Source organism: Vombatus ursinus, unplaced genomic scaffold, assembly GCF_900497805.2.
Source record: "Vombatus ursinus unplaced genomic scaffold, bare-nosed wombat genome assembly UNPS02003292.1, whole genome shotgun sequence".
NCBI lineage: Eukaryota > Metazoa > Chordata > Mammalia > Diprotodontia > Vombatidae > Vombatus > Vombatus ursinus.
Window position 1 is genome coordinate 15733898 of NW_020943070.1, and position 13336 is coordinate 15747233.

The 13336-nt window shown below is 35.2% G+C and overlaps 1 protein-coding gene across 1 annotated transcript in view; it reads left to right on the forward strand.

Annotated features, from left to right (window-relative positions):
• The window catches only part of TRHDE (thyrotropin releasing hormone degrading enzyme), a 463679-nt gene that overhangs the window by 110070 nt on the left and 340273 nt on the right, over positions 1–13336 (forward strand). Inside the window, exon 3 of the mRNA XM_027874288.1 lies at positions 2312–2438. Within this exon, the coding sequence (XP_027730089.1) occupies positions 2312–2438 (127 nt within the window). The remainder of the gene's footprint in view (positions 1–2311; positions 2439–13336) is intronic.

Sequence of the window (13336 nt, forward strand, 5' to 3'; positions counted from 1 at the left end):
TCTGCTGACCTCCAATCTCACACCTTCAACTGCCTTTTAAGACATCTTAAACTGGATGTCCAGTAGATATCTTAACCTCATCATGTTCAAAACTAAACTCATTATCTTTTCCCCAAAACTCTCCTACCTCCTAATGTTCCTATTATTGTAGAGGGTAACACCATTTTCCCAGTCCTTCAGGCTCATAACCTAGGTGTCAGCTTAACTTCTAACGCTGCCTCCCCCCTTTTCTAATTTGTCGCCAAGATGTATCAGTTTCACTTTTGCAATGTCTCTTGAAGATGAACTTTTCTCTCCTCTGATTCTGCTCGTATTTTGACGTAATAGACCTGCTGCTGAGTCTACCTGCCTCACATTCTCCTGACTGTAATCCTTCCTCTATTCCTGGCTACTGTGTTACTGGTATTATTTTCTTTTGGCCTCTAGTTTCATTGTAACTTTCTGACTGGCTTATAATTTGGAAAAACCAAGGCTAATCTAATTTTGGGTCTTTGTTATGTTTTTAGGCAGTGATGGCTTTTTTCTCCTTTTTTTGCTTTGTTGGGATTTTTGCCAGTTTTGTGCTAGTAAATGTTTAACAACTGGCTGTCTGGGGAAAATTTTTATGCATGCCACTATTTTAAGTTTAATACATATTATTTACATTTTTCCATTTTTGTTGGTCTAAACAATTAAGAAAGTAATAAATCAAGCCCTGATTTTTAGCTTTTTCCAATTTCTTAGCTGTAAATGCTCACACACAAAGTTTTAAAATGGGCTTTTGTGAGCTGAGTACAAGATAGCTCCAGTATGCTCCTGGATTTTGCCTTATCTACTATTCCACCTGGTTTCCCCACCCCCTAATATTTGGAACTGAAGTCTGGGTTATTTTCTGTTAGAAATGAAATATAACCCAAGTCCTTGGAGTGACTGTGAAGATCAGAGAACAAGGGGTAGAATATCTTAGGGGATATTTGTTTGCCACTGCCTTGTTGATTAGGCAGCAAGTCATTAATGATTTTAAGCCCATTTTCAGCTGTTATTCCAGAATGGGGATAGGCTAAATCTCTTTTGGAGAATCTGATATAGCCATTATTAAGACGGGTTGGTAGTTCCTTAGATTTGGCTATTTATTGCCACATAGTGTATATAGATTTTCGACCTGAGTTCATCCTTGCAGGTGGGAATGTAGAGAATTGAACCTGTATATATTTGCTAATTGTCTATATTTAGTAAAAAACATTTTTAGGGAGAAAAAAAAACATCTGATTTATTTTCTCTAGGTTGTAAATTTTGCATCTGGGGCTAACTTGTACCTGGCCCAAGTCATCAGGTCTTCCTATTCTGAAACTTTTGACCTATTGACTAAACCTTCCTGGGTGGTGATATGAAGATTAGGGAGAAGGTAAATGAAAAATAGCTTAGCCCAAGGAGGGTGTGTATATGTGTGTGTGTGTGTGTGTGTGTGAGTGTGTTGCAAAAACCAACCATACTGTTTAAAGGTTTTTGTTTTTAATAAAAGAAATAATTTGATTTGAATCTTTTTTTTTCTTTCTCTAAATTGTTAACAGTTTTTATAGAGTTCTATGTGACTTTTCTTAGGCGCTTTCTAGTGAGTACTAGGTAATATATAGCACTTGATTTAAGATGAGTATTAAATAGCCAAGTTGTGTTAGAAATATGGATTACTTCACCTTATCTGTCCCTTTTGGTTTCCTAGGCCTGGAGCCTTTATGGATTGACTTCAGGAATGTTAATTGCTTATGTCCATGAAAGAATTTACAAATGGTTTCCTCTCAACCTTAGCTTACCCATGGAGGATAATGATAGTCAGTGCTGAAGAAAAGTGGGAAATGTGAATTATATTTTTCATTCAACGTAGTAATGCTCCTGAAGCTCGATAAAATGTTTCTTTAACAAACCATGAACTCCCTCTCCTCCTGAGCCACAGTATCCTGCCTACATTCAAAGTAGGCAAAGAGACCCATTATCCTAATCCACTGTACCATCATATCTCTAGCAAACACATGTGAGTGATTGCTTTTCAATATTGATTTTGATGCCAGGTGTATAAATCTTCCATTTGACAAGCAAGTAAAAAAAACAAGGAATCATGCTTTCCTCAACTTTTTTACCTTAATTGTTTAAGTTCTGTCTCTTCAGCCACAGCTTGCTTTGATATATGAACAGGAATTCTCTTCTGGCTTTTAGAACATAAAAAAGTGATTTGTGTTGGCTCATCTTTGCAATAAAGGCAGAAGGCTGATACCCGGAGGCTGATGTAACCTCTTCTTTCTTTCTTTCTTTCTTTTTCCTACTTGTTTCTAATCAGGTGCGATTATATGCAAGACCTGATGCAGTCAGAAGAGGATCTGGGGATTATGCTCTCCATATAACAAAGAGATTGATAGAGTTTTATGAAGACTACTTCAAAGTGCCCTATTCTCTACCAAAACTAGGTAAGACTTTCCTCATTTTTGCATTATAGCAAGAGGTATTTAAAAGTTGAGCCTGTATTTTCTTGTTTGTTTTTTAATTTTCTTTTTTCATTATGAAGTTCACAAACATAATCATCTCCACTTAAAAAGAAGTATGGAAAATGAGGATTTCATATGCAACCATGAATCAGCTACATGTGCAACTTGTTAAAAATATTTATATGCATATATATGTATACATACACACGTACACACACAAACCATTTCTTTTAGCATAATACTTTCCGTTATATTGATAGGCCCTAATTTGTTCCATGAGTCCTTAATTGATGGGTATGCTCTGCCCCCCCCCAGTTTCCAGAATTTTGACGTTAGAAAAATGGCTGCTATAATTAGTTTTTATACCACTAACTATTTTCCCTGTTTTTTTTAATCTCTTTGGGGATATAAATTCAGTGGGATATTTTTATCCCACTTATTGGGCCACAGTTCATTGACATTTCGGGTACAGTTCTAAATTACTTTGCAGAATGATCATATCAATTCAAGGCCCTACCAGTGGTTGATTAGTGTTCTTGTATTCTCCCATCTGCTCCAACAATCATTTTTCTTTGGAAATTTAGTTGGTATAAGGTGGAAGGGAACTCAGAATTATTTTTATTTGAATTTCTTGTATTGATGATTTGGAACATTTTTATGTGATTATTGATAGCTTGAATTTCATCCTTTGAGAACTATTTTTCCTAATTAATTTTTCCTAATGTGAATTGTATTGATATTTGTCTGCATAAAACCTTTGCAATTTTATATATTCAGATTTGTCCATTTTTATTTTCTTTGATGCTATTTATCCCTTATTTTGTGAAAAATTCTTCCCTTACCCACAGTTTCTCCCTCTCTGCTCATATAATTTATCTATGGCAGACATTACTGTAGGTCATAAATCCATTTGGAACTTATTTTGTAGTATACAATGATTTGTTGGTCTGAACCAAAATTGCATTAGACAACTTCTCAATTTTCCTTGCAATTTTTCTTGAATAGATTATTTGAGTATATTAGATTATAGATTTATCAGGTATAGTACTGTGCTACTATGTTCATTTACTTCTGCATCTTATGTATTTAATCTGTTCCACTGATCAACATGTCAAAAAGGAAAGACAAGATCAAAGACAAAAAGGAAAAAGAAGAGGGAAAATCAACATAAGTGATCAAAACAAAAAATATCTGAAAATATGTGCAATGTTCCACACTTGTAAACATCATACCTCTGTGAAGGTGTGGGGAAGAGAAGTCTCCTCATGTCTTTTCTTTGGAGTCACGTTTGTTTTTCAGAAATTTCTAAACATTCACTTCTTTTGGTGGTTGTTCTTTCTGTTTACATTGTATTTCCACTGAATTTCATTATCATTATTTTCTAATTATGTAAAATAAGTCTTTGTTAGATTGGTTGATTTGGCATTGAATGTATAAACTAATTAGGAAGTTTTATTATTGTTATTATGTTGCCAAGACCCAACTATTAACAATTAATCTCTATCATTCTTTTGTTTTGTAGTTGTTTTAATACAAATAGTGTATATATCTTAATAGATGAATCCCAAACATTCTATACATTCTGTAGTTTTTTTGAATGGCATTTCTTTTTCCATATCTTTAGACTGGGTATTGTTGGTAATATATAAAAAGTCTGATGCTTTTTGTGGATTTATTTTTATGTGATTCTACTTTACAGAAGTTAATAATTTCAATTCATTTTAGAAATTTTTCTGTTTCCTTGTTTTTTTATTTGTTTGTTTTCATAATTTTTATTGCACGCTCAATTAATTGATTTGTTTTTTCTCTCTTTTGAAAATGTTTAGATATAAATTATTTCTTACATACTGTTTTGGATGCATCCCCAGAATTGTGGTCTGTTGAATTTTTGTAATTTTCTTTGATTAAGTTATCTGTTATCTCTATGATTTGTTCTTTGACCAACCAATTTTTATTTAGCATCTCATTAAGTTTGAATCCTTTTCCAAAAGGATATGTTTAATATTTTTGGTTTTCTGTTTTCATGTATACATTTTTTTTTGCCCTAGACAAGTGGTTGATTTTCATTAAAGTGCTGCATATACCAAGATACCTATATATTCCTTTGTATTCCCATTCACTAGTTGTCAGAGATGTAGTATACCTAACTTTTATAAAATTTTATTCAGGTCCTTAATCTCTTTCTTGTTCATCTTTTTTAAAAATGGCTTGTCTTGGGGCAGCTAGGTGGCACAGTGGATAGAGCACTGGCCCTGAAGTCAGGAGGACCTGAGTTCAAATTAGGTCTCAGACCAAACACTTGACACTTACTAGCTGTGTGACCCTGGGCGAGTCACTTAACCCCAACTGCCTAAGCAAGAAAAAATGGCTTGTCTGGGTCTGAAAGGCTTACACTGAGGTCTTTGACTATTATAATTTTACTGTCTATTTCTTCTTGTAATTTGATCAAATTTTCCTTAACATATTTAAATTCTCCCATTTATACTGTACACATCTTGTCTGACATAGTTGTTTGTTTTTTATTCCTCTCATTAGAATATGAATTCCTTTAGGGCACGGACCATGATTTTTGTCTTTCTTTGTATGTGCAATGCTTAGAACAATGCCCGACACATAGGAAGGACTTAATGCATACTTCCTGTTATTAGCTATGACAATATGATGCTATTTTGTTCATAAAAGGTTAAATATTTATATTATATGCTTTAATTATTTAATTATATGCTTTAAGCATAACATAGTTTCCATGTTAAACTATTTAAACCTCATCTATTTACCCTATTGCCTTGTCTAAGATAATGATTGCCACTCCTGTTCTTTGCTCTTTGATATTTTCATGAAGTATCACAAATTTTGCAGCAATTTATCTCTATGTTCAAGGGCTTTTATTGTAAATTGCATACTTTATATTATTTTATTTAATCTGTCTTTGCTTTTATGAGTGAATTAATCCCATTCATATTCATGATAATGATTAGTAATTGTATATGTTCCTTCATCATATCCTCTTAAACTTTTTCCCTATTTTTTGTCCTTTTACCATCTTTATAAAAAAAAGGTGGTCAAAAAGGAAGGAACATATACGTGTGTGTGTGTGTGTGTGTGTGTATTTGAAGTTGTTTGTCCTCCCTCTTTATATATCCTCTCTTCATATAGCCCAGACCTCAATCACTAGCTCTCCCTCCCTTCCTTCCATTTTTCTTTCTCCCTCCTTATGATCTGCTCTCCAAAAGTTTGTGTGTTTTGCGTGTTATCTACTCTTTACCTGACTCTTTCCTTCCTCTTAACCCTCCTCTCTTCCTGTCTTCTATTTTGCTTTTCACTTAAATGTATTGTCACACTAAATTCTTTTACATGTATATGCGTGAGCGTGGTGGTAGCGGAGGGTAGAGTGTGTTCTACCTTCCTTTCACCCAAATAAGAGTAAAGTCAAGAAGACATTCATTGCTCCCTTCTGTCCTCCATGTTGTATGCCCTTCTTGTCTCACCCTCCAATTGTGAGTAGTCATTTTCTCCCTTTGTTCCCCATTTTCCACGCTATATTCCTTGTTCCCTGACTTTTTTTTCCCTCCCTTAAGTCCATTAAGATGGAGTAAGCCCATGGTCTAATGACCTCCTGCATGTCCCTGGTCAGAATATTGGTCCATTTCAGGCTTGTTTACCTGACCTCATAGCGACTTCTCAATTTCTATAGGCTTCTGGCTTTCTTCTGCCACAGCTAAAAGAAAAAAGAATCCTGGGTTGGATGAAGGAGCATATTTTTGTTTCTTTTTAAATTTCTCTATCATTATTGAATGTGGACTACTTTAAAAAATTTTGCTGTAGTATATGTGGGAGAGCTGAGCTCTTCTATGATCTCTCATGTCTCATCTTAATGAGCAGTTCTGGATTCTGTTTTGCAGAATAGATGAAGGATACATACACATGCACACACACTCACACACACACACATATATAAACACACACACATACATATGTATATATGTATATATACACATGTTCATATATATATATATATACACTCATAAACCCATGTATATAAATACATGTATCACATTATATGTATATATGTATGTGTGTGTGTATGTTGTTGTTGTTCATTCGTTTTAGTTATGCCTGACTCTTCATGACCTCATTCGGGGTTTTCTTGTCAAAGACACTAGAGTGGTTTGCCATTTCCTTCTACAGCTCATTTTACAGATGAGGAAACTGAGGCAAACAGGGTTAAGTGACTTGCTTAGGGTCACACAGCTAGGAAGTGTCTGAGGCCAGATTTGAACTCAGAAAGATGAGTCTTTCTAACTCCAGGTCTGATACTCTATCCACTGTGCTACCTACCTGCCTCTATAAGTATGTACAAGCACACCTACATACATATATACTGGATCTATGATTTCACTGGTATGGGGACTCCCAATGAAGATCCTCCTTTCCCATTGTGACTCTGAGGCTCTTTGGGAATTTGTTGCCTTAGAATTGCCTGGGGACTGCTGGGTTAGACAGCTTGCCCAGGTTTCCACGGGTTGTATGTTTCAGAGGCAGGACCCAAATACGGGGCTTCCTCACTCCTCAGGCAGGTTCTTTACGTGCTATACCTCACTGCCTCTCCATCTTTTTTAGTGAGTCAGTATCAAAAAGACAGACAAAGACAACGGTGCCATGAAGTGAAAAGATGGCTAGATAGAGAGTCACAGGATTTGGGTACAAATTCCAGATCTTCCAGTTACTACCTGTGTGATCTTGGAATTCAGTTTCCCCATCTGCAAGATGAGGGGATTATCCTATTCTCCGAGGCCCTTTTCCAGCTAAATTGGTAATTCTTTAATCAGGAGCTATTTTCAGACACCCAGACCAGAAAATTTCATTTTGTCCAAAGTGATAAAGGGAATGATCTTGATTTGTTAGAGCCCTGCCTTCAGAGGTACTCCATAGAAATGAGAAAGGGTGTGGGAGCCCCAAAGAGAAAAGTCTCCTTGATTAGTTTCTGCTTTCCTGCTGCTCAGCACGTTAGCCCCTCCATTTCCTTAACAATCCCTCGGGCCGTTTTTGTTCAGTCATGTATATTTTGATTGCTCAGCTATATATCCAAAAGAGATCAGACTTTCTTAAAATGGGAGTAAATGGAAACTTTACAATATTTAAGGAGATTATATCTGCTACCTTGAGTCTTTGAGTTCCTTCACGAGACTTAATAAACCTAGTTATCCTAATGTTAACTGACTGCTACTGATTTTGACTAGAGCTTTTCCTTTCTGCCTCCAATACATCCTGAAGGTAATTTTCTCTTCTCCCCACTCTTATTCCATATCAGACTATGTCAGCAATAGCTTTCTCTGCCCCCCTTTCCCTATTACTCCTCTAATTCCCCAAAGCATGTTTGATCAAGGACCAGAAGAAGAAAGGAAGCATATTGCTCCCAAGTAAGAATAAAGAACTGACTTGATCAGAGGTTTTAGGATTTTGAAACCCAGGTTTTTCTCTCTGGAGTACTGGATCTATTTCATTAAAGTACAGCCTGCTGGGTAGCTTTAATAGTCTTACAATGAACAGTTCACAAACTAGATGGAATAATTGATACTGTTATAACTGTGTATTACATGCATTTTAAAATTAAATTGACAGATCAGGATTCTTGGGTCCTTTGGAAAGATGTCATTGACATCGATTGATAAAAGTTTAACTGAAGCCAGACATTTTTGTTTCTGATTTTAAAAATAATTCTAGTAGTTCAAATACACTTTAATATTAAAGTTTGGGTCATTGGCATCACCCTGCCCTGCAAACACCTGCGGCAGGAATACCTGACCTCAATTCTTTGCATGCGAAGTGAGACTGTTCTTTACCCCAGGTAAAACTGGCTGGGAATTTCCCAGCATGACCCACTAATCCATGACTCCTGAGTGCTTCTATTGCAAGTTCACTGCTCACTAGTTCCAAGTGGGTAAAGAGCAAGAAAATGTGGATCTTTTCTCTGTCCCCTTCAGACCAATCATTAATACTGAAACCCAGCTCCCAACTTCAGGGGTTTCCATGGAACTGCCCATTTGTAGCCAGGAAGCATTTCTCTGTTTTACTCACTATTGACCCATATAGTCTTTCATCTTAAAAGCATTCTTCACTGTTACTATTCCTTATTAAATTACCTTATATTATATATAATGGAATGATTCACCTTGCTGTAGCATCCTTCCTTGTATGCATCTAAGGAAGCTAATGAATTTCTTTTGCTGTCCTCCTTATTACCTATGTTTTGAGATATTTATGTCTATGTACTAATGTGTTATAGATGTATTCTCTTTAAACACCTCCTGCACCATAATCCCTAGAAGAAATAATTTTATGTGGCATGATGTAAAGGTTTGGCCTTGCCTTCTAATATGCACTATGAAGTGTGTTTCGGTAAAGTAATTGCTACAGATGCCAACCCAGTCTGATCTTAAGTATGTGCAGATTTTCATTAAGTTGTTAAATCAGCTTGGCTTGCTAGTGTATGCTGTATGAATCTTTTAAAACCTCTCTGAATTAGAGAAGTAACTTTTATTGGTATATGGCATGTAGAATGTTTCTAGTTCATTCAGCAACTAGCAGAATGCCTTGAATAAAGCAGGCTTTTGATAAATGTTTGGATGGAAGAATATTCATCCCAGGAAGATGATTCCATTCATTTATTTATAATATTATAGAGTCAGAAAACTGAACAGCTGGAAGAGATCTTTGAGTCCATTTAGCCCAATTTCTGACCAAGTCATGGATCTGAGCTGTAATGTGTATGACAAGTAGTTATTGACTTTACTTGAAAAATTTTAATGGCAGGGAATTCATTGTACTTTGAGGGACATTTTTTGACAAAGTTAATTGTTTTTGGAGGGTGGGCCAGCTAGGTGGTGCAGTGCCAGGCCTGAAGTCAGGAAGACTCATCTTTGTGAATTCAAATCTGGCCCCAGACACTTGCTAGCTGTGTGATGCTGGGCAAGTCACTTAATTCTATTTGCCTCAGTTTCCTCATCTACAAAATGAGCTGGAGAAGGAAATGGCAAACCTTTCCAGTATCTTTGCCAATAAAACCCCAAAAGGGGTCACAAAGAGTCAGACATGACTGAACACACTAAACAACAATGAAATTTTCGTTTTTTAAAATTTATTTTGATTTATTTCATGAAACATTTCCCAGTTATATGTAAAATTTTTAAGCAATAACTTCTTAAAATTTTGAGTTCCAAATTTTCTCCTCTTTCACCTCTCACCCATCCTTGAGAAAGCAGGTAGCTTGATTTCAATTATATATGTGAGGTGATACAAAACATTTCCATATTAGCCATGTTGCAAAAGAAAATACAAACAAAATAAAACAAAAACAAAGAAAGTAAAAAAAAAAGTATGCTTCATTTTCCACTCAGAGTTCATCAGTTTTCTCTCTGGAGGTAGATAACATTTTTCATCATGGGTTCTTTGGAATTATCTTGTTGTCTTGATCAGAGTAGCTAAAGTCTTTCACAGTTGATGATCCTCGTTACTGTGTATAATGTTCTCCTGGTTCTGCTCACTTCACTTAGTATGAGTTCATGTAAGTCTTTTCAGGTTTTCTGAAACCACCTTGCTCATCATTTCTTATAGCACAATAGCATTCTGTCACAATCATATGCCACAACTTGTTTAGGCATTCCTCAATTAATGGGCGTCCTCTCAATTTCCAATTATTTGCTGCTACAAAAGGAGCTGCTATAAATATTTTTTGTACAAATAGGTCCTTTTCCCTTTTCTATGATTTTTTTATGACTTTAGACATAATTCCAAATTATTTTCCAGAAGGATTGGACTCCATCGAAGGTGCGTTAACGTCCCAATTTTTCCACATCCCCTCCAGCATTTATCACTTTCCTTTTCCATCCTGTTAGCCAATCTGATGTGAGATGGTATCTCAGAGTTAGTTTAATTTGCATGTCTCTAATCAGTAGTGATTTAGAGTATCTTTTCTTGGGACTATTGATAGCTTTGATTTTTTGTTTCCCGAAAACTGCCTTTTCATATCCTTTGACCATTTATCAACTGGAGATACCTACTTTTTTACAAATAAATTTGACCCAGTTCTCTATATATTTGGAAAACAAGGCCTTTATCAGAGAAATTTGCTTCAAAACATTCCCCCTAGTTTCCTATTTTCTTTCTAATTTTGATTGCATTAGTTTTGTTTGTGCAAAAGCTTTTCAATTTCATGAAATTAAAATCATCTTTTTTACTTCCTGTAATTCCCTCAATCTCTTATTTGGTTGTAAACTCCTCCCTTATCCATAGATCTGACAGATATAATTTTTATATGCTTCCCTAATTTACTCATGTTATCACCTTCATGTCTAAATAATTTATCCATTTTGACCTTATCTTGGCATACAGTGTGCAATGTTGGTGTGTGCCTAATTTCTGCTAAACTACTTTCTAATTTTCTCAGCAATTTTTGTTAGATGTTGAGTTGTTACCTTAAAGGCTTGGATCTTTGGGTTTATCAAGCTTTAGGTTATTAAGATCTTCAACTACTGAGTAATGTGTACCTAATTTATTCCACTGATTCACCACTCTATTTTAAAACCAGTACAATATCATTTTCATGATTACCTTTTCCTAATACAGTTTAAATCTGGAACTGTTAAGCCACCTTCTGTAACACTTTTTCCATTGATTCCTTTGATATTCTTGACCTTTTGTTCTTCCAGATGAATTTTGTTGCTACTCTAGCTCTGTAAAATAGTTCTTTGGTGGCTTGATTGGTATGGCACTGAATAAGTAAATTAACTTAGTAGAATTGTAATTTTTATTATATTGGCTTAGCCTACTCACAAACAATTAACATTTTTCCAGTTTTTTACATCTACCTTTATTTGTGTGAAAAGTATTTTGTGATTGTGTTTATACAGTTCTTGGGTTTGTCTTGACAGGTAGACTCCCAAGTATTTTATGTCATCTGAAGTTATTTTAAATGGACTCCTCTTTCAATCTCTTGCTCCTGGGTCTTATTGTTAGTATATAGAAATGCTGATGATTATATGAGTTTATTTTGTATCCTGCAACTCTGCTGAAGTTGTTAATTGTTTCAGTTAGGTTTTTAGTTGATTCTCTTAGATTCTTTAAATATGCCATTGTATCATCTTCAAAGAGTGATGGTTTGTTTCCTCATTGCCTATTTTTATTCTTTCAATTTCTTTTTCTTTTCTTATTGCTATAGATAGCATTTCTAGCACAATATTCACACATAATGGTGATAATGGATATCCTTCCTTTGCTCCTGATCTTAATGGGAAGGCTTCAAGTTTATCCCCATTACAGATAATGCTTGCTCTTGGTTTTAGATAGATGTTACTTATCATTTTAAGAAAGACTCCACTGAAAACTATGCTTTCTAGTGTTTCTTTTTAAAGCAGGAATGGGTTTTGTATTTTGTTAAAGAGTTTTCTGCATCTGTTGATAAAATCATATGGTTTTGTTGTTATCATGTTATTGATATGGTCACTTACACTGATAATTTTCCTAATATTGAACCAACCCTGTATTCCTAGGCTAAGGTCTATCTGCTCATAGTCTTTGATCTTTGTGATATGTTTCTGTAATCTCCTTGCTAGTACTTTACATAAGATTTTTGCATTGATACTCATTAAGGAAATTGGCCTATAATTTTCTTTTTCTTTTTTTTTTGCTCTCTCTGGTTTAGGTATCAGTTCCATATTTGTGTCATTAAAAAAATGGGTAGGACTCTTTCTTTAACTATTTTTTTTCAGATAGCTTATATAGTATTGGGATTAATTGTTCCTTAAATATTTGGGGGAATTCATTTGTGAATCCAACTGGTCATAGGTTTTTTCTTAAGGAGCTCATTGATGGCTTATTCAGTTTATTTTTCTCTTATTGTCAGTCATTCCAGTCATGTGGACCCTTCATCATCTCATTTGGGGTTTTCTTGGCAAAGATACTGGAGTGGTTTGCCATTTCCTTCTCCAGCTCATTTTACAGATGAGGAAACTGAGGCAAACAGGGCTAAGTGAGTGGTTCAAAGTCACACAGTTAGTAAGTGTTTGAGGCCACATTTGAACTTAGGTCTTCCTGACTTTAGGCCCTGTGCTTTATCTACTGTACCACTTAGCTGTCACTCCCTTTTTTCTAAAATAGGGTTATTTACTCTATTTCCTCTTTTGTTACATGAGACAATTTATATTTTTGTAAATATCTCTACCATCTTTTCTAGTGCTTCATTTATGCTCCTGTGTTCTCCCAAGTCTTTTCTAGTCTAATCAATCTATTTCTTTCAATGGTTCTCCCTATATCATGATTTCTGGTTCTCTCACCATCCAGGTCACTTTCATTACAGGATAGTTTGTCACTGTTCTTCCTAAAAGATGAGAAGTGTGTATAGTACTTTTGATGTGGCTGATCAGGACAGCCTATAGAGGGATCTTCATTCTCTGGACAATATTTGTCTTAACACAGTCTGGGACAGCATTTATCTTTTTGGCTTCCACTTCACACTGTTAATTCATATTGAGCTTGTAGTCCAATAAAGTTGAGGATTTTTTTTTCTCTCACATGAACTTCTTTTTTACCATGTCTCTCTCATTCTATAACCATGTAGTTTATTGTTTTAAATCCAATTAGAGAAATGAAACATAATCTTAGCCTTAGTCACTTCTACCAAATCCTACTCCAGTCCCTCATTATGGCATGGAGGTGACATTGGGTCCTTGAAAGCTGTATCAGTGCCAATTCTATTAGGCTCTACCATGCTGCAAAGGCTTGTTAATTAGACTTACATGAACAGATAACCTGTTTTCCCAGGACCAGCTTCACTAAATAGGGAGGAGTTTATCACCAGTAGGCTGCCTATTTAGTGATGAATT